General features: G+C 37.6%; 1 protein-coding gene and 1 long non-coding RNA gene across 2 annotated transcripts in view; one reads left to right on the top strand and one right to left on the bottom strand.

Moving 5' to 3' along the window:
* The window catches only part of LOC123880516 (glutamate receptor 1-like), a 211,625-nt gene that overhangs the window by 31,230 nt on the left and 156,212 nt on the right, over window positions 1-24,183 (bottom strand). The window contains exons 7-9 of the mRNA XM_045928663.1: window positions 4,733-4,986; window positions 4,130-4,261; window positions 2,192-2,386 (exon numbers count right to left, since the gene is read on the bottom strand). Of these exons, the coding sequence (XP_045784619.1) occupies window positions 2,192-2,386; window positions 4,130-4,261; window positions 4,733-4,986 (581 nt within the window). The remainder of the gene's footprint in view (window positions 1-2,191; window positions 2,387-4,129; window positions 4,262-4,732; window positions 4,987-24,183) is intronic.
* On the top strand, window positions 8,153-23,815 carry LOC123880066. Its single transcript, XR_006799156.1, has 3 exons — window positions 8,153-8,166; window positions 16,624-16,625; window positions 23,754-23,815. It is a non-coding gene; the product is annotated as an uncharacterized LOC123880066 (long non-coding RNA).

The following is a 24,183-nucleotide window of genomic DNA, read 5'->3' as shown; positions in this document are numbered from 1 at the left end:
AGTGCACACTGATCAAGCCACCCTGTAGGTATATAATTGGCAGTAGGTACATCCGTATGTACACAAGTAATGATACTTACCAACATAACATTATATTTAAAAAATGCTTGAATCCAATATATTTTTACATACTTCTAACGCATTGGTATACGTAATGAAGCATTCGCTCGCTTTCATTGAATAACACAGACGTGAGGAAAAATATAGATAGAGGCATCCTGATTTTTTTTAATGAACCCATTTATGCTACGGTTACGTATATTAGCACCTATGGAAAATATGCTAAAAAGTTAGCCACTAACACGTTGGATAGCCACTAACACGTTGGAAACTTTTTTAGCCCTTGATAGCGATCACGCCAGCCTACTGATTCGCTTACTCAGTATTTAACACTGGATGATAGCCACCGATCTCATTTGTCATTTATTTTTAATCCATTGAAGGTTTTCTAGAAAAATATTTCAGTAATCTCTCAATGAAGTAGCAATGTAGAACCAACCAATGTCAAATGAGCTCGGTGGCTATCATTCAAAGTTAGAGACTGAGTTAGCAAATCATCCCGATGGTATTAAGTAATAATGCAGTTTAAGATGGAATCAGGCAAAAATGGAAGGGGTATGACAATTTAGTTACACCTTAAAGTGACAGCAAAAGTGGACGCAGCGTGCTGACCGGTGCGCACGTTTGCTTTAGTCTTCATAGATCTCCGGCAGTAATACATTCGATCTATTTTCTTATTTACTACTTTTTGAAAAGTGCTTTATCAATTTTTTTTTATTACTGATTGACAGTAGACATTGTGTGCACGAACTGGTTTGCCTTGGAAGACGACTAAAAAGTCGTCGTGTATTGTACCTATTTGATTTATGCGTTGGTATGCACATAAAGCGGTTTTAGGGAAATCATTTTCTTTTTAAATGATGCTCATCAGACGAGTTCAATTTTCAGTTCAAAGCATGACTTCAGATAATAAGAGTAGGTAAGTTAATCTGTATTTTTGTACAGCCCATTTTCCGTCTATCCTTTTCCTCCAGTCTGTGTAGAATATATGAATTGGTGTCATTCATTCGCATAAGCAATACAGAATTTGAAGCATCCCTCGGGTATAGAATATTACGAAAAAATCAAAATCGAATAACTTCGCTATGGTAAATAAAATATGCGACAAGAGGAAAAAATTGGTTGAAATGTGTTGGAATAAGTAATAATTGGAATAATATGATTTCTTTTTGTGTGAAAATGCTTACGGTTTAATATCTTGAAATAGCTGACGATCTAGATTTTTGAGTTACCGCGACGGTCAAATAGGACCTATATAGGACTTTTATAGATATTTGACCTTGTTAGACTAATTTTATTGCGGAACACATGTACCATTCTATTACAAGACGTATACAATTCGTGCTCGAGGATGAGTGAGATAGAAAAAACTAAACGCACGAGAGTAGAAGACATAGCGCTCTACGAAATATAACACAAGTAACGTATCTAACTCCTTCTTTTTTATATATGAATAGCATTGGTGGAACCCAAAAATCTAAATCGTTGGCAGTGGTTTATTCCAAGTAGATATGCTATCTGATAAAAAGAGTTCTAAACAACAGCTGTGGAGGGTTTCTGGAAATTGGTAGGTACTTAAGTTTGACGATGGTCCGGGGTGACACAGACACATTAACCATAGCACCTTACTTTGTACTAAGTTTGCACCACCACATAGGCAGATCGATTCACCCATTGCGCAGGTATAAGGTCAGACTTCTTTTTACCTGATTGCATGTATACCCGACGGTAATAATGTGAGTATTCAGGATTTCTTCAAATTAAATCGTCGTTTTAGGCACAGCGTCCGATCCGAATCCGTAAAAATACGATGATAAAAATATTGCTTATATTACTCGTATGCTTACGCACTATTCCGATCTCTGATCCAAAACCAAGCTATTCAGCGGACATCTTTGGTATATCTATTTCATTCCTACGAAAAGCTTAGGATATGGATATTAGGATTAGCACGGATATGTCCGATTTGAATCCGAGGTATGGCGAAAGCGTTCTCATGGATGACGGAGATAAATTGGATGATGAAACTATCATACTAATAGTTCAATGACTACTTCGGAACGTAGTTTCACGGATTCGGATCAGATGCAGTGCGTAACCGCACTAAGGCTCTGTGTTGGATTGTACGAACCCGTTTGATGATCTTGGACATCTTCTCGCCGTATTCGTAGGGGATCAGCGCGTTCTTAGGATTGCAGTCGATGACCTTGCTGTTGTTGGCGCTGCGGCGGCGCGCGCCGCGCAGGAAGTCAGGCTTGCGCCAAAGCATGCGCAGGATGGAGTCGATCAGCACTTGCACCGCGTCGTACATCAGCGCAGCCTGCGCCTGTTGGACCAATGTGCAAGGTGAATTAGAGAGCGAGATCCGAGGACCACCAGACATTACTTACTTTCTAAGAAACAAAATGAGTGGGATAAAGTAGTGTTAGTGTATACCTACTGGTAATAAGCGTAGATATTACCAGCTTGTGCATTTCATAGGTATCAGCTGGTAAAGGTACCTACGTAAAAACATTAAGTACCACTTTTCTTAAAGTGTGAGTGCTGATATGCTGACAGGCGCTTGAAAGTCGCAAAAAAAAACAACTTAATCAAATATGTATTATGTCGTCTGTCTGAGTCGTAATTTTTATTTATGAATACCTACTCAAGAAACATACGGATTTAGGTCTTTTAAAAGTCTCATGGAAACTCTTTTCAGCATGATTAGGGGGCAGACCAACAAACGAACACATTTTTGTATTTATAATATTATTATTAGGAGGATAACCAGCAAGGAAATCAAGCAAAATTCTAATATCAATATTGCAATTAGCGTAAACTTGAATACCTAACAAGACATTATTAAACGGGACCTATTTACAAAGATCGCCGGCTGAATGTATAATTATTTCATAATGATTCGGGCACGTGCCCCTAAGGAATTGTTTCCATTTCGCATTGCCGTCACGTAAATATGTAATGGTAACCTACACCCCTGTTTTTAGTGACCCTTGCCTTCGAGATGAATCCCAATGAAATCTTCTCTTCTTCACGAATCTTAATTGCATCCTTGGTTCTGGCCCGGCTATTTATTGGCTTTCCCAGTTTCATAAATCAAATAAACATTTTGTATAATAATAAAGTTCTCCCGACGAATTTGGGCCACGACGGCCTAAATCCATAGAGATTAGAGTGCGGGTGATATTCTATTCCCTCACTCTCATAATCCGACGGGATGGAAATCTGACACGACCGGAGAGCGGTTAGGTGCAGGAAGGCTTTACGTGCACGGTGCACGGTGGCATCGAGGCACGGTGGTTGAAAACCGCCAACTTCCTAACATCGGGCTAGAACGTACTGAGAATTTCTTGACAGAAAAACCCAATACCTACTTATTTTTGGCCTGAACCGAGAATCGAACCCAGGGCCTCATCATCTGCAGTTTAATTTGCTAACCACTAGACCAACATGGCAGTATTTTGTATATCTCAACGAATTGTTATGGTTGTTTATTATGGCGACTTAGCGTTGTCCCTCTAGGTTGGATCAGCTTTTCATACATACTCAAGCATACTCAAGCCCACTTTGCCTAATTTTTTTTTTTTTTTTTTTAAAGAATATTAGCCATGTTAAATGACTAATATTCCCCTTTCCTCTCCAACTAAGCGTCAGGCTTGTGCTAGGAGTACGTACGACAATAGTGCAACGGGCGGGGTTTGAACCGTCGACCTTTCGGTTTTCAGTCCACTCCTTTACCGGTTGAGCTATTGAGGCTCTAAAAAAAGGGGTGTGTTCAGAGCTTGCTCTATACAAACGAAGTTTGATTCGTGTCAAAAAAAATATTATAAATACATTCTACAAATTGTTCACTGTTTTTCAAACTATAATAGTTTCAAAACTGGGTAGCGTAGGACGACCTTCAACCCGCTGGGCCGATGACCTTAAGATGGTGGTGTGAAGTGGGTTAAAGAGGCAGAGGACCTTTTAAATAGGTCTATGAACATCAGTAGACGTATACAGGTTGAATAAGGACATAATAAATAACCATGATAAGTTGTCTTAAATAGGGACTACTAAAGCAGCTTACCGAAATCGAATCGTGATGCCAAGCCTCTATGAAATTCTGGACAATCTTTCTGGAGTGGTCAAGGATACTGAAGCCGGTGACATTGATGGCCCCAAACTCCCCAACACCTTTTTCCGATAGATTATCCATCACCTGAGAAAAAATTGTAAATCCATACGATCCATAATCCTACATTCTTCTATACGTAATACAAAGACTTGACCTGACTGACTGACTGATCATGATTTCAGAATTTCAGTTTTTAACCTCAGGAGGTTTAGGTTGGAGTGCGTTTGCCTATAGAAGATGCCTATTTACTCTTTCTTTGAAGGATATATTTAGATTACCTACATGTGGCAGGAACAAGAACCCGGAAGCAACTCACACGCTACTTATTTATTGTACGTTGATGGTACCATCAACGTACAATACGTATAGTACTATAACAGAAACCTTCAAGCAAGTGCTGACAACAACAGCACAAAGTTTCAACTGAATCAGATGAACATCTATCTAAATATAATATAAAAATAAAAGTTCTGACTCACTGACTGGCTCATAAACCCCTAGGCCAAACCGTTAAATAAGAAGATGTAATCCTCTGTAGTTAAGACGCCAACTCACCAAGCCAGTCAAGAAGTAATGGTAGTTCCGCCTCCCAAGTTCGACGTCGCGCACGTGTAGAACCAGCGTCTCCTTGGCCAGTTGGGTTCCACAATCGAGAACAACGTATTTGTTACTCCAGCGGTTCATCCTCTCCAAAGAGACGAGGAAGGCGATGGCCTCGGCAGCCTTGGTCACGCGTTTCACGTACGTGATCTGGAACATCGCTTTGCCGGGCTTCATGCTTTGGTATAGCTGCTGAAGGCGGAGGAGACCTGGTGAACAATGAAAAAGAAATTGTGAGTGTAATCTTTAAGGCCGATTCACACCAAGCACGTACACGTGACACGTGCGTACTGACGCGCGTAAACCCCTAACACACGGGTTACGCATGCGTCAACGCTTTGCGCAAGCGGTGTGCCATGTTTCATACAGTTCCATAAATTACAACGCAATGGTACGCGCTACGTTTACGCTTACGCAGCATGTGTGAACGAGCTATTATGAAGAGGTACAGACAAGGGAGTTGTAGATAAATTGAAGGATGGATGGGCAATTGGGCAATATTTATTTGTGTTACAAGGAACTTCTAGAAGCTATAAAGTGATATTTTGTTCCTATAAGGCGTTATTTTAAATTCAGAGCGAAACGAAGGATTCAAACAAGAATCCTGAGCTTAGCGTAGTATATTGTAGCCCCAAGTGATACAAAAAAAAAATTGTCATTTCGTACATCACACTATATTTTGCGTACTTACATGTGTTGTCTGTATAATCTGTATTTAGGACTGTCAATTTAGTTAGGGGATTGTGAATTAGCCTCATTGTAAGATAATTTTTAAAAATAAAAATATTTGGTTGATTTTATAAAAAAATCTCATTTCTCTAAGTCCATTTGATTAAGTGATGAGAAAATTTTAGAGAATGAAGGTCTGGAGCAATTCATTCCAAATGACAATAGAACCCGGAGTAATTAATATTGTCAAAGAAAAATCCTTTTTTTATTATCGTAAGAAATGCTAAGTACAGTTTACGTTTGAAAGAATATTCTCAGTTGTATTTGAGTAATTAATTCATTTCTAGTTATTTTGTTGAAGGAGGTAATTGAAAGTTTTTCGTGAAAGGCTCATAATTCACACTCATTTTCAAGAGCAATTTCTTAACGGATGTTGTTTCTAATACGCACGCAAATAATTTTTGCACGCGATAATATTAACAAGTGTAAATTAAAAATTTATAACACCCCCGACGATCCAAACTATTTGAGTTTTCCAAAACATCATTTTCAAATAAATAATTATGTATTTAGGCAACGTCCATCTTGACAGCTTGACATTTGTCTATTGACATAATATTATGACCCTAACGGTTATCTAACCTTCTTTTCTACAAGAAAACTAGAAAAGAGCTGATAACTCTTAAACGGCTGAACCAATTTTTTTAGATTATAGCTAAGAACACTCTCGATCAAGCCACCTTTCAAACAAAAAAAACTAAATTAAAATCGGTTCATTCGTTTAGGCGCTACGATGCCACAGACAGATACACAGATACACAGATACACAGATACACAGATACACAGACACACAGATACACAGATACACACGTCAAACTTATAACACCCCTCTTTTTGGGTCGGGGGTCAAAAAAGGAAAAGTACGAAAGAGTTTTACAAGTAGAAACAGTAATACAGTAAATGATATTGTAGATATTAAATTGTCAAATCTATACTAATATCCATACTTAATATTATAAATGTGAAAGTGGGTCTATCTGTCTGTCTTTCTGTCTGTCTGCAACATTTTCACGGTCCAACCGCTGAACCGATTTTAATGAAATTTGGTACAGACTTGGGATACATCCCGGGGAAGGACATAGGCTACTTTTTTATCCCAGAAAATCAAAGAGTTCTTACGGGATTTTAAAAAATCAAAATCCACGCGAAATTTACTAGGGGATGCCCTAGTAATTTAATATTTACGCATTACCTAACAAAATTACAGCTACCTACTATTTTAAATATGAAATAGACAGTAACTTTTATTAGTCATAGTTAGTTGAGCCCACTTTTTAAGGTAAATCTGTCATGCATTCAGTGTCAGTTCCTCTGGCTTGCAGCTCTTGTCAGCCGCACTGCCCTGGCAGGTCATGCACCCAGGGTTTGCCGAATCTTAGAAAGGGCTATACTATTAAACGCAGAGAAGGCGTCAAATTAACACATTTTGCGGCAATTAAAACTGACATCATTTTAATTGGTGTAAAAACTAAAAGCTCAAAAAACCCCCTCAAACGTCATAAAAGGCCAGCCCTATTCGCTGATTGCAGCAACCGCAAAATAAGTAATTGGCATTCCATGTAAACCAATTAACTCGTTTAGATTGCGACCCGACTCGACGCTCGGCCGTCATATAGGCAGAAATAGTGAAATGTTTATGAAAACTTTTCCACTGCAAACAGAGCGCTACTACTATGTAAGACTCAGAAATAGGGGTATCTTTCATACCTCCTAAAAACTGCTCTTTGCAACAATAGAAATGGCTATACTTAAGTAAAGGGGAACCTAAAAACACTAGAGCATGCCCGCGACTTTGTCCGCGTGGAATTAGGTTTTTAAAGATCCCGTGGGAACTGTTTGATTTCCCGGGATAATAAGTTGCCTATGTCAATTACAGGGACATACGCTAACTTGGTACCAAACATACAAATTGATTAAGCGGATGGGTCTTTAGGAATCCCATGGGAACGCTTTGATTTTCCGGGATAAAAAGTAGCCTAGGTCCGTCCCTGGGATATAAGCTGACCCTGTACCAAATTTCGTCAGAATCGGTCAAACTGTTGGACCGTGAAAAGGTAGCAGACAGACAGACACACTTTCGCATTTATAATATTAGTATGGATTAGTCTTTTTACACTGATTCCAAGTAAGTACTAAACGTTTATCACCAGTCATTTCGACATAAATCCTAGCATTAGAATTTTAGATGGCACCTAGTTTGGACCCTATTATTCCCTTCTATAGGTCATTTTATCCCCTTCATAACGCCGAATAAATTTCACAGTTTCCACAAAGAAAGTGTTATTTTAATAAGGCCCGCTTCACAAAAGCGATTTGAAGAAAATGTCAACAGAGGATGGAACACGTCATTCATCACCACTATATAGACTCATTATACAGTATGGACTTTTATATCGTCTAAAGTAGTCTTTATAGTTCGTCAATCTATTTTCGTTTGCAATTTTCGGAGGCCCTAAAGTAAAAGTTATGCAAACCTCTATTTTATACCCACGTATTGTATATATATTATATACGTTTGGCGTTATAGGTTGTGCATTGATAGATTAGTCAGTAAACTTGGATTTAGAAAATACATTTAAAATAACATGTTAAGAACGGGGACTACTTTTTGGAAGTTGGTTAAAAATGTCACAGTTTTCACAAAGAAAGTGTTAATGAGAGTTACATTATAAAAGCGATTCGATGGAAATGTCAATGGAAGATGGAACACGTCATTCATCACCACTAGACTCATTATGCAGTGGAGTGTCGTCATAATTTGGGGGTAATATCCGCGAAGAGATTGAACCGAAGACGGCTGGAAGAGGGTTGACGTGTGGGTAATGGGGGCGTTATCGCTGTCTGTGGGGTGGCCATCTTGAGGTGAATTTATGCTATGCTGCGATGATTTAATGCGAAAAGCTGCCCTGAAAAATAAAAAAAAATCGGCCAAGTGCGAGTCAGACTCGCACACTGAGGGTTCCTTACTACAAAAGAAATAAAACGCTAATAATAGTCACTTTTGATAACGAACCGCAAAACTAACTTTGTTTCTAGAGGTTTATTCTGGACACCCGTGCTTAAGAGGGCTCTCTCCGTCACTCGTTTCATACAATCGTAGTTCCGATTTCATTTGAATATTAAGCAACCAAAGTCCATGAAATTTTGCAGACATATTCTAGAAACTAATATCTATGTCTGTGGTTTTCCAGATTTCTGTTAAAATATTCGGTTTCAAAGTTACGCGGTCTTTAAAATTTACATACAAATCTTTGAGCCCCTGTAATTTTAAAACTACATATTTTTAGAAAAATCTAAAACACCACAGACACAGATATTAGTTTCTAGAATATGTCTGCAAAATTTCATGGACTTTGGTTGCTTAATATTCAAATGAAATCGGAACTACGATTGTATGAAACGAGTGGAAACGAGTGACGGAGAGAGCCCTGTTAATAGTGAGCCGATGATAGGTTGAACATCTAAGAAAACCTGCATGCCTGAGAGTTCTCCAAAATTTAGGTACTCAAAAGTGTGAGAAATGTGCCTATGGGCTTAATAAAAATTGCCATACCCCTTCCAAGTTAGCCCGTTTCCGTCTTTTACTGCATCATCACTTACCACCAGGAGATTGCAGTCAAGGGCTAACTTGTATTTGAATAAAAAAAAGAGTCGTATTTAAAGCGGCAGCAAATAAATAGTAATTCCGGAGCTTTAAATCTAATTTTCATGGATATATAGTCATAATTCAATCAATATATATATATATATATAAATATATATAGTCATTTTAAGGTGGTAAGTAAGTAAGTTTTAATATTTCCCTGAATACATTTTACAGATGGATTAAGTGATCCCATTTTAGCCGCACAAAATAACTTCCAACGGGAGTCTAAACAAAAAATCCACGGATCTTAAGAGCTTCTTAGAAGGAAGTTAAATACAAGTTGATCCGGACAGACGCTGGAACTAGTCTCAAAGATAAAGCGAAACTTCTCGATTCGAATTTGGCACATGTGTGGGGACGTTGGGGAGATATATACTGCAGCCAGTTGCCATTTGTGGCACAATAACAACTTAACGAATTGAGAGTGTAGAAACTTTAGATGAAAATGATGATGAAATTGAAAACCACTTTTGCTTACCAAGCTTAATCCACTCATCACACTAATATTATAAAGGCGAAAGTTTGTATGTGTGTGTGTGTGTGTGTGTGTGTGTGTGTGTGTGTGTGTGTATGTTTGTTACTCCTTCACGCAAAAACTACTGGACGGATTTGGCTGAAATTCAGAATGGAGATAGATAATATCCTGGATTAGCACATAGGCTACTTTTTATCCCGGAAAACCAAAGAGTTCCCACGGGATTTCGAAAAACCTAAATCCACGCGGACGAAGTCGCGGGCGTCAGCTAGTACAATATATGCTCATTTAATCCACAGATCCATGTTTTTGTAGAAATATCGATCTTTGGTGTAAAAACCACCCAATTCTAATAAGAACAGCGACAGTAATACAAGGTGTAATCAGAATGCTATCAAAAACTTAGGGTTATTATTATACTACGAGTAAAACACAATCCAATGCCAATAACCATTTGCCTTATCTTGTAGTTTATTGATTTAACATTTTTAACCTCCGACCCAAAAAGAGGGGTGTTATAAGTTTGACGTGTATATCTGTGCATATGTGTATCTATGTATCTGTCTGTGGCATCGTAACCGCTAAACTAATGAACCGATTTTAATTTAGTTTTATTACAAAAGTGGCTTGATCGAGAGTGTTCTTAGCTATAATCCATGAAAATCGGTTCAGCCGTTTGAAAGTTATCAGCTCTTTTCTAGTTATTGTAACCTTAACTTGTCGGGGGTGTTATAAATTTTTAATTTACACTTGTTTTATTTTAGAGATTGTGTAATGTGTACCTGATTGTGTAAGTCCTACCTACGTGCTAAACATGATTCTAGGTCAACGGAAAGTAAGTACCCCATAGGTTTTCTTGACAGACACGACATACGGACAGACGTACAGACAGACAGACAACGAACTGATCCGATAATCGAGTTCCCTTTTTCATTTTGAGGTAGGGAACACTAAAAATTATATATTTTAATTTAACTTCCATACTCTAGGTTGCTGAGAATTTCATGAGAAAAATAATCAGTTACTAATTTGCCCAATCCAGGAGTCGAATCCGAGACCTCAAGATTAACAGTCAAATAAGCTAGTCACTAGACCAACGGAGCAGTCAATTATCACTAAAACACCCACATATTGTAATAACTCTAGTGCGGGCATCGATTAGCCGACGCTACGCTTACGCGGCCTGCGTGGAAATTTGGACTATCCCTAGAGGATATTCCATTTTCCAATTTAACTTTGATAATAAATTGCCTATTGAATATTGGCCCACTGATTAAGGCTGGCCGTAGTTAAGCCTTGAATGCATATCCCAAATGATTCGACGTCATCGTTTTAACAGATAGACCTCCACAACTGGACATAGGTCTCTTGTAAGGATTTGTACAAAACGCTGTTTAAGAGGGGTCTCTCCGTCACTCGCTTCATACAAACGTAGTTCCAATTTCATTTGAATATTAAGCAACCAAAGTCCATGAAATTTTGCAGACATATTCTACTACTAAACTAATTTCTGTGTCTGTGGTTTTCCAGATTTCTGTTAAAATATTCGGTTTCAAAGATACGCGGTCTTAAAAAAATTACGTACAAATCTTTGAGCCCCTGTAATTTTAAAACTACATATTTTTAGACAAATCTAAAACACCACAGGCACAGATATTGGTTTCTAGAATATGTCTGCAAAATTTCATGGACTTTGGTTGCTTAATATTCAAATGAACAAACAAAAGAAACTAAATTAAAATCGGTTCATTAGCTTAGGAATTACGATGCCACAGACAGATACATAGATAGACAGGTACACACGTCAAACTTATAACACCTCTCTTTTTGGGTCGGGAGTCAAAAATTGGGCATAATGACAGTTTTTGTATTGAAAACCCGCCAAAATATCAAATTAACTCTCGGATAGACTTATGTTACATTGGTAAAATCGGCCCTGAGTCTACAAAAAAATAATAATTAAGAAATATGTTTATTTTAAAGTTCTTTCATAGTGCATCAACATATAGGTAATATTATGTTATCACAGGCAAACCCAAGTGTGAAAATGATAAGCGCCTTTATTTTGTCTCTTAAAAGCTACCAGTAGGGAGGTACACTATTGGATTAGAAACGTTAACAACTAAAATCTTTTCTCGCAATCCACAATACAAGTTATATCCGAGGCTGGAAGTACTACTCGCAGCATAAACAAAGGCAGGAGTCAGAAGATAAAGTCAAAGCAATCAGCGTTATATCAGCGCCAAGACTCGCGCTCCGCTTTTAAATTCGATTTGGTTCTGTTTATCCATTTGTTTTCTCGCTGCACTATTATGACGGTAAACAATACAGCCAAAGAAATCGAAATGAGATAATAGAAATGGTATCTGACTTTGACCTGTTCATGATAGTTAGGGAATTTGTAACAAAAGGTCGAGGTTTCGACATCAATGGCAGGCGTCAAATGATTCTGCTGCTTAACCTCCGACCCAAAATGAGGGGTGTTATAAGTTTGACGTGTATCTGTCTATGACATCTATTGGCGTCACTCAGAAAAGCAGGTATTATTTAAATATTTTTATCGAATTATTGGAATGTCCTCTCCAAAACCAACACAAAAAAAAACACAAGTTTAATGTGTAAGGTTATCCGAGAGTTTTAATCTAAACAAACTAATGCCAAAATAAATAATTTAATTAGAGCGTGATTGCTATCACAACATCTAATTATTCAGTTCACAATCCAAATACCGAAAATATGCGATATCGCTCCGAATCTCAGAAGGAGACTGAACTAAAACCTTCGAAACACCCGTATTTATGCAAGTTCAATCTTGTTGGCCTCCTAGCAACAGATTGTATGACATCGAATGAGCCAAATATCGATTTTATCAAACTACCTGCATTAGGTAAATTAATAATTTTATATTATTTTTGACAACTCAAATCAATTTTTAAAAATAACCTTACACATCAGAGCTCCTAAACAAATGAACCGATTTTAATTCTTTGTAAAATGTTGTCATTAGTGTATACCTACTGTATTGATATTCACTAAGAGGCATAGAAGGCACGATATCTTAGCATCAGCGGTAGGCGATTTAGTTGCTTTTCGAAACGCGATGCCGCGTTTGAATGCTCCTACCCACAAACATATTATAATCACCAGTGGCAGCGATCAAGGAAGCTTGATCAAGCGTCCAAACCATTACGCGCGATTTCAGTATCGAGTCGATATATAAACCTGTAAGGATGATATTGCCACTGTCGCAAATAAAATAACCATAAGCCTACGTTGTCGTATTAGTTTACAAATTGCGAAAAACCAAATTAAATTTGAATTTCGCGGGCAGGCCGACTAGATTTGACAGCCCTTTTCTTATTGAATTTAATTTTTATTGTACACCATCATAATCAGAAACACAAAAGTAAAACATTACCCAACAAAAGTACAATTTGACCTTGTCGCTTTCGAAGCGATCTCTGCCAGGGAACCATAGATATTATATTATCAATAAGAAAAAGTGGCGAATACTCTAAAATTTAGTTACGAACAGTACCAATTGTCCATTTCAACCAATTGTAGATCGATTATTTAGTACAACAAGTGTAAATTAAAAATTTATAACACCCCCGACAAGTGAAGGTTACATTAACTAGAAAAGACCTGATAACTTTCAAACGGCTGAACCGATTTTCTTGGATTATAGCCTAAGAACACTCTCGATCAAGCCACCTTTCAAACAAAAAAACTAAATTAAAATCGGTTCATTCGTTAAGGAGCTACGATGCCACAGATAGATACACAGATACACACGTCAAACTTATAACACCCCTCTTTTTGGTTCGGGGTTAAGAAATAGAGTCTTTCGTTCAAGCCATTTTTGTGATGGATTTGTTTGGTAATTCATCGATGCAATTTTATAGTTGCCACGTTCGTGTAGCTTAGTGATTAAAGAGCCAATTTTTTTTTTAATTTTGGTCTCATTAGATTAAGCACACCTCGTACTTTTTTTTAACCCCCGACCCAAAAAGAGGGGTGTTATAAGTTTGACGTGTGTATCTGTGTATCTGTCTGTGGCATCGTAGCGCCTAAACGAATGAACCGATTTTAATTTAGTTTTTTTTTGGTTGAAAGGTGGCTTGATCGAGAGTGTTCTTAGCTATCATCCAAGAAAATCGGTTCAGCCTTTTGAAAGTTATCAGCTTTTTTCTAGTTATTACTGTAACCTTCACTTGTCGGGGGTGTTATAAATTTTTAATTTACACTTGTTAAGTATGTTAGTTGAGTTAAATAAATGAAAACTTTAGTCAAGAAAGTTTTTAGGCCAAAAATATGGATAGATAGACGCTAGTAACTTTGAATATAAGCAATAAAATATTATAAATGCGAAAGTGTGTCTGTCTGTCTGTCTGCTACCTTTTTACGGCCCAACAGTTAAACCGATTCTCACAAAATTCGGTACAGAGTTAGCTTATATCCCGGGAACGGACATAGGCTACTTTTTATCCCGGAATATCAAGGAGTTCCCACGGGATTCCTAAAGACCCACCCGCTTGACCGATTTGTATGAAATTGGTACCATGGTAGCTTGCGCCCATGTTATTGACATAGGCAACTTTTTATCCCGGAAAATCAAACAGTTCCCACGGGATTTTTGAAAACTTGATTCCACGCTTTTTATATGAAAATTTGCAACTAGACGATCCTCTTAAAGCAAAATGCAATCATTTGCTGCGTTTGCGTCCTAAGCCGACGATTTATTCCTTCATCGTGCACCCAAGCCTTAAAGTCACGAACACAGCTACAAGCTACATCTCAGTCGCCCTATTGACTGTGCAATGTAAGAAAAGGCGGAACGATGTCTAGAGAAATCACGTCCACCGAGCGACTACGCCGGAATTCCGCTGGACCCGGACTCAAGTCTTCACGGATAATTTTCTTTACAAAGGGAAATAGGTTTCATTTTTGGTAATCTTGAATTATTTACTACTAGCTGTGCCCGCGACTTCGTTCGCGTGGAATAGTGACTTTTCGCGCTTTATATAGCCACGGGCGCTCAGGCGCGAGGCGCCGTGATTCTTTAAATTGACATAACTTTTTTATTTATGAACCGATTGACATGAAATAAACACTAAATCCTAAGTGAAGCTTACTACAATATATTAGTGAAAACTGTATCTAAATCGAATAAGCCGTTTCTGAGATTAGCGTGCACAAACACACAGACAAACAGACAAACAGACAAAAAAAAAATTAATTACAATTTCGGGTTCGGCATCGATATAATAACAACCCCTGCTACTTTTTTTTTATATATTTCCATTGTACAGACACCACTTTTCTACAATTTTATTATATGTATAGATATTTTTTATTTGTTAGGCTAGATCAATACTATTGAGCAGCTTATTGGCACTCATAATAAGAATTTTTTATTCATTTATTTAGTTGTTTTAACTGTTTCGCGATACAAGGAACCAAAAGTTTAATTTGATCAACTTGATTGACATGATCAACCCATTGCCGGCCAACTACTGAGCACGGGTCTCTTCTCAGAGTGAGAAGGGTTTAAGCCATAATCTGCCACGCTGGCCCAATGGGGATTGGTAGACTTCACAGACCTTTGAGTACATGGAGAACTCTCAGGCATGCAGGTTTCCTAACGATGTTTTCCTTCACCGTTAAAGCAAGTGATATTTAATTGTTTAAAACACACATAACTAAACAGTTAGAGGTGCGTGCTCGGGATCGAACCCCCGACTTCCGATTAGAAGCCGGGTGTTCTAACCACTGGGCTATCACAGCTTAATTTGCTATAATCCGTTGAAACTGACGATTTATCTGTATGGTGCAATATGCAGCGTGCAATATGCACCGCCCGTTCTTCCACTGCTAAACATGCCACAAATGCCACCGCGCTACAACACACGAAGACACCAAAAAACACTCAACGCACGTTTCGCTCCGACACCGGAGCATTTTCAAAAAATATAGACCTTCTAATGCACAATTGCAAAGTGCGTCACATCGCTTAGTGCATTTACGAGTGAAAGTATAAATTAGACTTTATTCTCATTATTATTTAAGCTGACTCTGTATGCTTGGATACGAATATGAAGACATACAATGAACTGCTTCTGAATCTGTAGCCATAAACTATAGGTACCAATCTATCAATATTGGGAGAAAACGAATTGTGAAGAGTTCCTTTTTCTGAAACTCTGATCTGTTGCAACTTGGATCTTACCTTGCTTCTAGTGGGACCGATTTTTTTTTTCTTTAAATAAAGGCCATGCTAATCATAACTAATACTCACCCCCAATTAAGCATTTTAATCATATTATTTTGGTTAATGTTTCAGTATTTTTTAGTTCTGTTATTTTATTATTTAGTAAAAATTAAAATCACACCACATCACACTCATATCACACTAATATTATAAAGGAGAAAGTTTGTATGTGTGTGTGTGTGTGTGGGTGTGTATGTTTGTTACTCCTTCACGCAAAAACTACTGGACGGATTGGGCTGAAATTTAGAATGGAGATAGATTATACCCTGGATTAGCACATAGGATACTTTTTATCCCGGAAAATCAAAGAGTTCCCACGGGAATTTTAAGAAACCTACATCCACGCGAACGAAGTCGCTGGCATCAGTTAATATGTAATATACATACTTATTATGAATGAGATTTGTAAAAAAAAAATGATTCCGACGAATTGAAACCTCCTCCTTTTTTGGAAGTCGGATAATAAATGAAAGCTATACTTTTCAAACTCACATACTCTTGAAAACTATTTTTGTCGATGCTACTTCAAGCGGGAGGGGGGTAAAATACTGTAGGTGGATATTAAGTGATAAGTCTTGACGTTCGCTCCTTCGTTAAGACTCTCGTAAACATTTCAATATAAAGTGGGGAAAATGTAGTTTTGGTACTTTTATTCAACTATTTTCTCAAAACAAGTCCTGGCTTATTTTTATTCGTGAATCGAAGCTCTTAACGAAAAAACAAAGTAGTAAAATGGAAAGCTTCGTTTTAGTGTGAAAATAGTAAATACAAATTGTTCCTAGTATTACGTTTTTATCGGTTCTGTATAAATTTATAGGAAAAATGTTAAAATTAAAATGGCAATTAACGAGTCATTAGGAAAAAACCAGAATTTATGATGTTTGTACTCGTAAGTATAGCAAACCGAACAAATACGAAAGTTTAAAGCTTTTTCATGTTTTTGTTATCCTGTTCTTTATGTAGACTGTATATGATAATATGTATGTTGTATGATACTATGTGACTGGTTTCTCGGAAATGGCTGATAATGTTTTTACTTTACAAGTTTTTATTGATGCGATCAGGATATATATTCATATAGGTCAAACACATAACACTCCTTTTGGGCTTAGTCGGGCGATAATAATGTGTACCTAATTGGGTTAAAAGATAAAATAGGACAACCCGCCACAGATGAGGAAACTTTCATAGCCCGAATCATAAGGTTCGGTGCTTTTATAAGAATTTTTATGTGTTCCAAAGATTCAAATTTTTAACCATAAAGTTGGGAACGCTTCTCAAACCTAATATCTCTGAAAGAGTACGGTTATAAAACAGTACCGTTGTAGTAGGTAATATATTAAAATTGGGATTCGAAAATTTAATAACGCAGTGGTCTAATATATTTGGACGCCGGAAACAGTTTCTACGGATCTGCATTAGGATAGACTCAAGACTATGTGGAGAATCGTAGCGTTATTTCACACCTACTTTCCTTGCAACAGAATTAATATTAATTAACAAGTGTAAATTAAAAATTTATAACACCCCCCGACAAGTGAAGGTTACAGTAACTAGAAAAGAGCTGATAACTTCCAAACGGCTGAACCGATTTTCTTGGATTATAACTATGAATACTCTCGATCAAGCCACCTTTCAAACAAAAAAAAACTAAATTAATATCGGTTCATTCGTTTAGGCGCTACGACGCCACAGACAGATACACAGATACACACGTCAAACTTATAATATAACACTCCTCTTTTTGGGTCGGGGGTTAAAATGTGTCGAGTTACGAGAATCTGCTTTGTGAGGAGATGGTAAATAACAACGATTGATCGTCTATACTTTGCGCGCGCGACTATTCAGCCAGATCTGACCCTAGCCTTAAACTAAATCGGGTGTGCATAACTATCTATGGCGGGGTATAATGTGAAAGCAATAAAATTCATTATGGGTTTGAGAAATGAATCCAACCCTGAACGGTCAGGGGGAAAATCCGGGGTTTATACATTAAACTCGTCGGATAAATTGGAAGTCGATAAAACCCGCTCCAATACAGGATCCCAATCTGGAGGCTTTGCTTAAATGGACGCCGCTTAAATTTTTATTTATATATCCCCAAAATTATCAATAGCTGTTTCGGAAGAAAACTTTTAATGGAAATAACAGAGAAAATTAATATAGAAAATAATTACTTTAACAAAAAAGTTAAAATGCACAAAACCAGTAACTATTTATAGTAATATTCTTACTCTTAAAAAGGTAGTCCAACCTTATGTCTTTTGAAACATCACAACAATTGCTATGATAGAGCAGTTATAACAACTTTCAGGCTATGATCAAATTACAAGTTGGAAATAAAATATAAAAGACTCCCGTTAGAAAATATGTCCTTTACTGTCGGTGTAGTGTTCCGCACATCGCTAGAAGCGCATCGCAAGCCACTTAGCAAGCCAAGCGTTTCGGGAGACGTCTCAAAATGTAAAGTGGTAGTATAACTTAAATTTCACTAGAAAATAAAGACAATAGTCGAGAAGGTACATTTTGAAAGCGCAATTGTGTAACACTGAACTACGACATCTGTTTTTAACCCCCGACCCAAATAGAGGGGTGCTATAAGTTTGACGTGTGTATCTGTGTATCTGTCTGTTGCACGTAGCTCCTAAACAAATGAACCGATTTTAATCTAGTTTTTTTTTTGTTTGAAAGGTGGCTTGATCGAGAGTGTTCTTAGCTATATTCCAAGAAACTCGGTTCAGCCGTTTGAAAGTTATCAGCTCTTTTGTAGTTACTGTAACCTTCACTTGTCGGAGGTGTTATAAATTTTTAATTTACACTTGTTATATAAGTCGATTGACATGAAGCAAAAATCTTCCAAACAGCTTAAATGTCATATAGCCTACGTATGAAAGGCATAGAGGTCACGATACAAAATACTCTACGAGAAACAAAGAAAACGAAACATTTTGGGACTTTGGACAAGTTTAAAAATTCGGCCATATTTATAAATCTGTATAATAATAAGGATTTACGGCGAAACACGCTAGATAGCGAATGAATTGCAAATAAGTACAAATTTAATACCCGCGACGTCGCGTGGCTACCAAGTTACTTCGCGCTTGGCCCGAGCTCGCGACGTGATTATAAAGACGTTAAAGGCGTATCAGACAAACAACGGCGGAGTTGCGTTAAAAATATAAATATTAAATATACTATCCCGCGATTTTGCTGCACAATTTTGAAAACCCCTATTTTAGGACCTCAAGGGTTTAATTTTCATACTTGAACCCTTTGTTAGCGGATATCTACGTCAGTCAGTCAATCTGTCAGTCAGTCAGCTTTTCCTTTTATACAGAAAAGAAAACTAACTAACCCGCCTTAACTTCACTCAGGTGTCATCGTCATCCGATTGACGTCCACTGCTGAACATAGGTATCTTTAGGAACTTTCTTAAGGCTCAGTCTTGTAACGCTTAAATCAAGCGGCTCCCTGCAACACTTTTCATGTCACCTATCCACACAGTGGTCGATCTGTCAAGTGTCAATGCTACTGTATTCTGTTTCATTCTCTCGCAGGCTATATTCTTTATACATATTATGTGTTTGACATCGTTTTAGTGTTTGACATTGCTTTTTCATCATAATTATCATGAGCAACTCCGTTTCCACCCCACTACTGAGTATGGGTCTCCTCTCAGAATGAGAAGAGTTTAGGCCATTTATGCTTTTGGTTTCATAAATTTTTAAATCACAACTGTATTAAAGAAGTTTTTACTTGAAACATCTTTCTATTAATATTTTCAGCCCCGCGTCGCTTTCGCGTTTAGTCTGGCACTGCGTTTACTCACAAAGTCGAGGCGTCGTCGGCTTGTTTTATTCAGAGTCTTAGTAAATCCCTCCCATTCTGTAGCGACAATGCGGGATCAAGCCATTGTTGGCTGTATCGAGTTGATGATTAGGTGTTTCAATAACAATCCGGGTTGTTTACTCGCTCAAGAGATCCAAGACGCGTGACTTCTCATCTGCTTATGTCGAGACTTATATCGCTGTCACCTTATTACGAGTATTTACACTTGATCTTTGTTATTCTTAATTGCCTACGTGGAATGAAGTATTTAGGTTTAACGGAAAAGGGAGAAGCGGTGATTGTCTAGAGGTTAAGATGAACCGATTGACGTTTTAGGCTTGGAGGCAGGATTTACGTAGGGTTTTAGGGCGCTGGAATGGCGTTTTCATAACGGAAAACGCGTTGGTAGATCCCTCACGGTGAACAAACGAGATCATACGTATCGCAGGGAGCCGCTGATAAAGGTGGCGAAACACCGTGGCGTGTGGAAATACCTATAAGAAACCTATTCAGAATTCACAAAATAATTCTTGTTATAAGTCTTTCATGTACCTAAATATTTTTTTTTTTAACATTGTAAGTATTGTGTTCTGTTAACATTAAAAATAATAATAATATGTAATAAGTGCCAATTACCTAGTAACATATTTATTGCTTGTGTTTGATGTAGGTTATAATCTGTTATAATTTTATGATTAATAAATATTTTTTATTCTTTATTCTTTATATGTCCAGCAGTGGGCGTCTATCAAACATATCTAATTTACTTTAAGCTAGAATACGATTTCAAAACAACACCGAATCAAATTAGAATCCGATTACCCGTTGTTCATATGTTGAATCTATGTATAAACAACATAATAATTGGTAATTTAACCTAGCCGAAAATGTCAACATATCATCGAGGCCGCTGGCTCTAAAAACTTGCTTTTGCATGAAAGTTCTCTCTATAAAGCTTCATTTACGCCAGAGCAACATAAACCACGGCCATGCGACATTGCGCATGGCCGTGTGACTTAAGACTAGATGGTGCCCGCGACTTCGTACCTACGCGTGATTACAAGTTTTTCCGCGGCAACTCTTTGATTTTCCAGGGTAAAATGTAGATTACGTGTTAAGTCTGCTTATAAACTTCTTTTCAGTAGGAAAGGCATTCCGAATCAGTGGTAGATGCTTTGATGATTCAAAAGTACTTGTAAAAGTTTTATTGAATAAAAATGTTTTGAATTTTGATACTGTATCCATTCCCATCCAAATCGGTTCGACGGCGTGAAGGAGTATAGTTATAATATTATTAGGATTGCAACAAGAATCGGCAACTGAAACTCCATTTTAAATAAATGCATCAAATGCAGCCCGAAAATAAATAATAGTGAAGTGAACTTCTTGCGTTATTGCTCTCAGCATTTTAACAGGCGATCGTCCGCAAGGTCTCATTTTGGGTAAACCACTAGTTGGTCCGCTTCCATTTATGACTGACCACTGCCACCAGAAGCCCAGCGTTTATTTAGTATTATTTTTACATCATATTATCATCCATCCATCGATTTGAGTATCTACAAGATTTGAAATAAATGCTTTAAATGCGGCCCGAAAAATAAAACCAATGTCTCTATTGTCTCTATTTCAAATTAGGTTGATATGGCGTAAAGCAGTTTTTACGCAGATAAAAGACCTAAAAAAAGATTTTTTGGAAATTCCGTCAAAGCGAAGCTGGATCGCCAGTTAAAAACTAAAACGTACTATGGGGTTTGAACTTTGAAGCGGCAATGCGAGGTCGCACGCACTTCAAAACCCGTGCAATACAAAACTGCACCAAATCAGATTTGGTATTCAATTATTGTCCTGCCACGTCTACTACCATACGTTTAAATTGCTGCATATTTGATCGTCACATTTGTGTTGACAACACGAGTCACAATTTTTAACCCCCGACCCAAAAAGAGGGGTGTTATAAGTTTGACGTGTGTATCTGTGTATCTGTGTGTCTGTGTATCTGTGTATCTGTCTGTGGCATCGTAGCTCCTAAACTAATGAACCGATTTTAATTTAGTTTTTTTCGTTTGAAAGGTGGTTTGAGAGAGAGAGTGAGAAAATCGGTTCAGCCGTTTGAAAGTTATCAGCTCTTTTCTAGTTACTGTAACCTTCACTTGTCGGGGGTGTTATAAATTTTTAATTTACACTTGTTAACACTGAAAAAAGGAATAACTCAAATTGGTTATTTCACCTTAGCGCTGAAACGCAGTAGGTACCTACTGCACGCGTTATCGCGCTCATTGCATATTCGTGCATAGCAAAAATAATAAAAAAACACAACTATCTAATGAATCTAAAATACAAAACGCTGTAAACCAACGTTATATTCTCAACGAACGTTTATTCCATTGAGTCAACACCAAAATGGAACAGAGTTTGTGTCTCTCAGACCATTTTTTATGATTCTAAAGTTATAAGTAGTTAATAGCTTGGTCTACACCCGACCATCCACCTCCTTGCCGCGGCCAACTCACGGATCCACGGTCTGCTTTTAGTCTGTGACTGGTCAGCTGGTTCGTATCAAAGCAGCGCAGCAGCAGCGTTTCCACACGATCCTGGATCGTGGATCGCTGATCCAACACGCATCGTCCGGTTGATCCAGCTAATAAGCTGCGATGTACACAGGTATGCGCCAATCATGTTTTGATGAGTGACGAGTATCCCAGCAATCCCAACTTCTGCTTTTAGTCTGTGACTGGTAAGCTGGTTCGTATCAAAGCAGCGCAGCAGCAACGTTTTCACACGATCCTGGATCGTGGATCGCTGATCCAACACGCATCGTCCGGTTGATCCAGCTAATAAGCTGCGATGTACACAAGTATGCGCCAATCATGTTTTGATGAGTGACGAGTATCCCAGCAATCCCAACTTCTGCTTTTAGTCTGTGACTGGTAAGCTGGTTCGTATCAAAGCAGCGCAGCAGCAACGTTTTCACACGATCCTGGATCGTGGATCGCTGATCCAACACGCATCGTCCGGTTGATCCAGCTAATAAGCTGCGATGTACACAAGTATGCGCCAATCATGTTTTGATGAGTGACGAGTATCCCAGCAATCCCAACTTCTGCTTTTAGTCTGTGACTGGTCAGCTGGTTCGTATCAAAGCAGCGCAGCAGCAGCGTTTCCACACGATCCTGGATCGTGGATCGCTGATCCAACACGCATCGTCCGGTTGATCCAGCTAATAAGCTGCGATGTACACAAGTATGCGCCAATCATGTTTCGATGAGTGACGAGTATCCCAGCAATCCCAACTTCATATCGAATACAAACTCTAAACAGTAGGTACTAAATCAAATTCGAATTTGATTACGTCGAACGCGTGCCCTATGTCGAGATTGAATATTCGCCAGTCGCATACACGCGGACGTATTGGTCTATGAATGTGAAATTACTTGGAAAATTTTATTTATTCGCTCATAAAAAGAGAAAAGACAAATAAAGTGTAAATATAAATCAAGATATGTACAGTAAAAGGACAATACGTGGGTGGTTAATTCTGATGTAGACACAAGACCTCTGAACTGAACTAAAAATTACAGTTCTAAATGTAATGCTATCCTTTTATATCACTCGTAGCTTTAGTTTTTAACCTTCGACCCAAAAAATGGGGTGTTATAAGTTTGACATGTATTGACGTGTATCTGTCTGTGGCATCGTAGCTCCTAAACTAATGAACCGATTTTTATTTAGTTTGCTTTGTTTGAAATTGGGCTTGATCGAGAGTGTTCTTAGTTATAATCGAAGAAAATGGGTTCAGCCGTTTGAAAGTTATCAGCTCTTTTCTAGTTACTGTAACTTTCAATTGTCGGGGGTGTTATCAATTTTTAACTTACACTTGTATCCCTCGTAGCTTTAGTTTTAAGTTTACGTTATTATCACCAGTTATCGCCACTATAGCACCTTACAACAAGATAAGAACATCTGAAAAAAGTACAATAGTACCTACTTTGAATAAATGATTTAAGTTTGAGCGGATAAATAGCACAAGATCTATGTCTAAAATTAATAATCGATCTATCTTCAATATGTCGATAAGTTACATAGCAACGTTGATAACCCTGTCAAAAAAGACCGCAGAGTTTTAACAAACAACGTAGGTAATTTATCGACAGATTTATTATTACAGCTATAGATAGATTATTATTAACTTTGACAGCGTTATAACAATTTACTTTAGTTTAGAGTTTGTGTACAACAAAATCTTTATTCTATCATTTTATTTAAGAGATTGTGTAATGTGTATAGTACGCAACAGATCGAGATTACTGAGATAATGAATCAGGGACAAGGCTCTGAAGTTCCTGGGATACTTAGATATAAATATTAATGTATAATATTGTATATGTAAATAATAATGTACCTATATGTATAATGTATAATATTAGGTACATAAAAATATACAAGGTCACAACAATCAA

This window comes from Maniola jurtina, chromosome Z (genome assembly GCF_905333055.1).
Source record: "Maniola jurtina chromosome Z, ilManJurt1.1, whole genome shotgun sequence".
In the NCBI taxonomy this organism is placed as follows: Eukaryota; Metazoa; Arthropoda; class Insecta; order Lepidoptera; family Nymphalidae; genus Maniola; species Maniola jurtina.
Note: the sequence above shows the minus strand (reverse complement) of the source record. Positions and strands in the feature narration are given on the sequence as shown.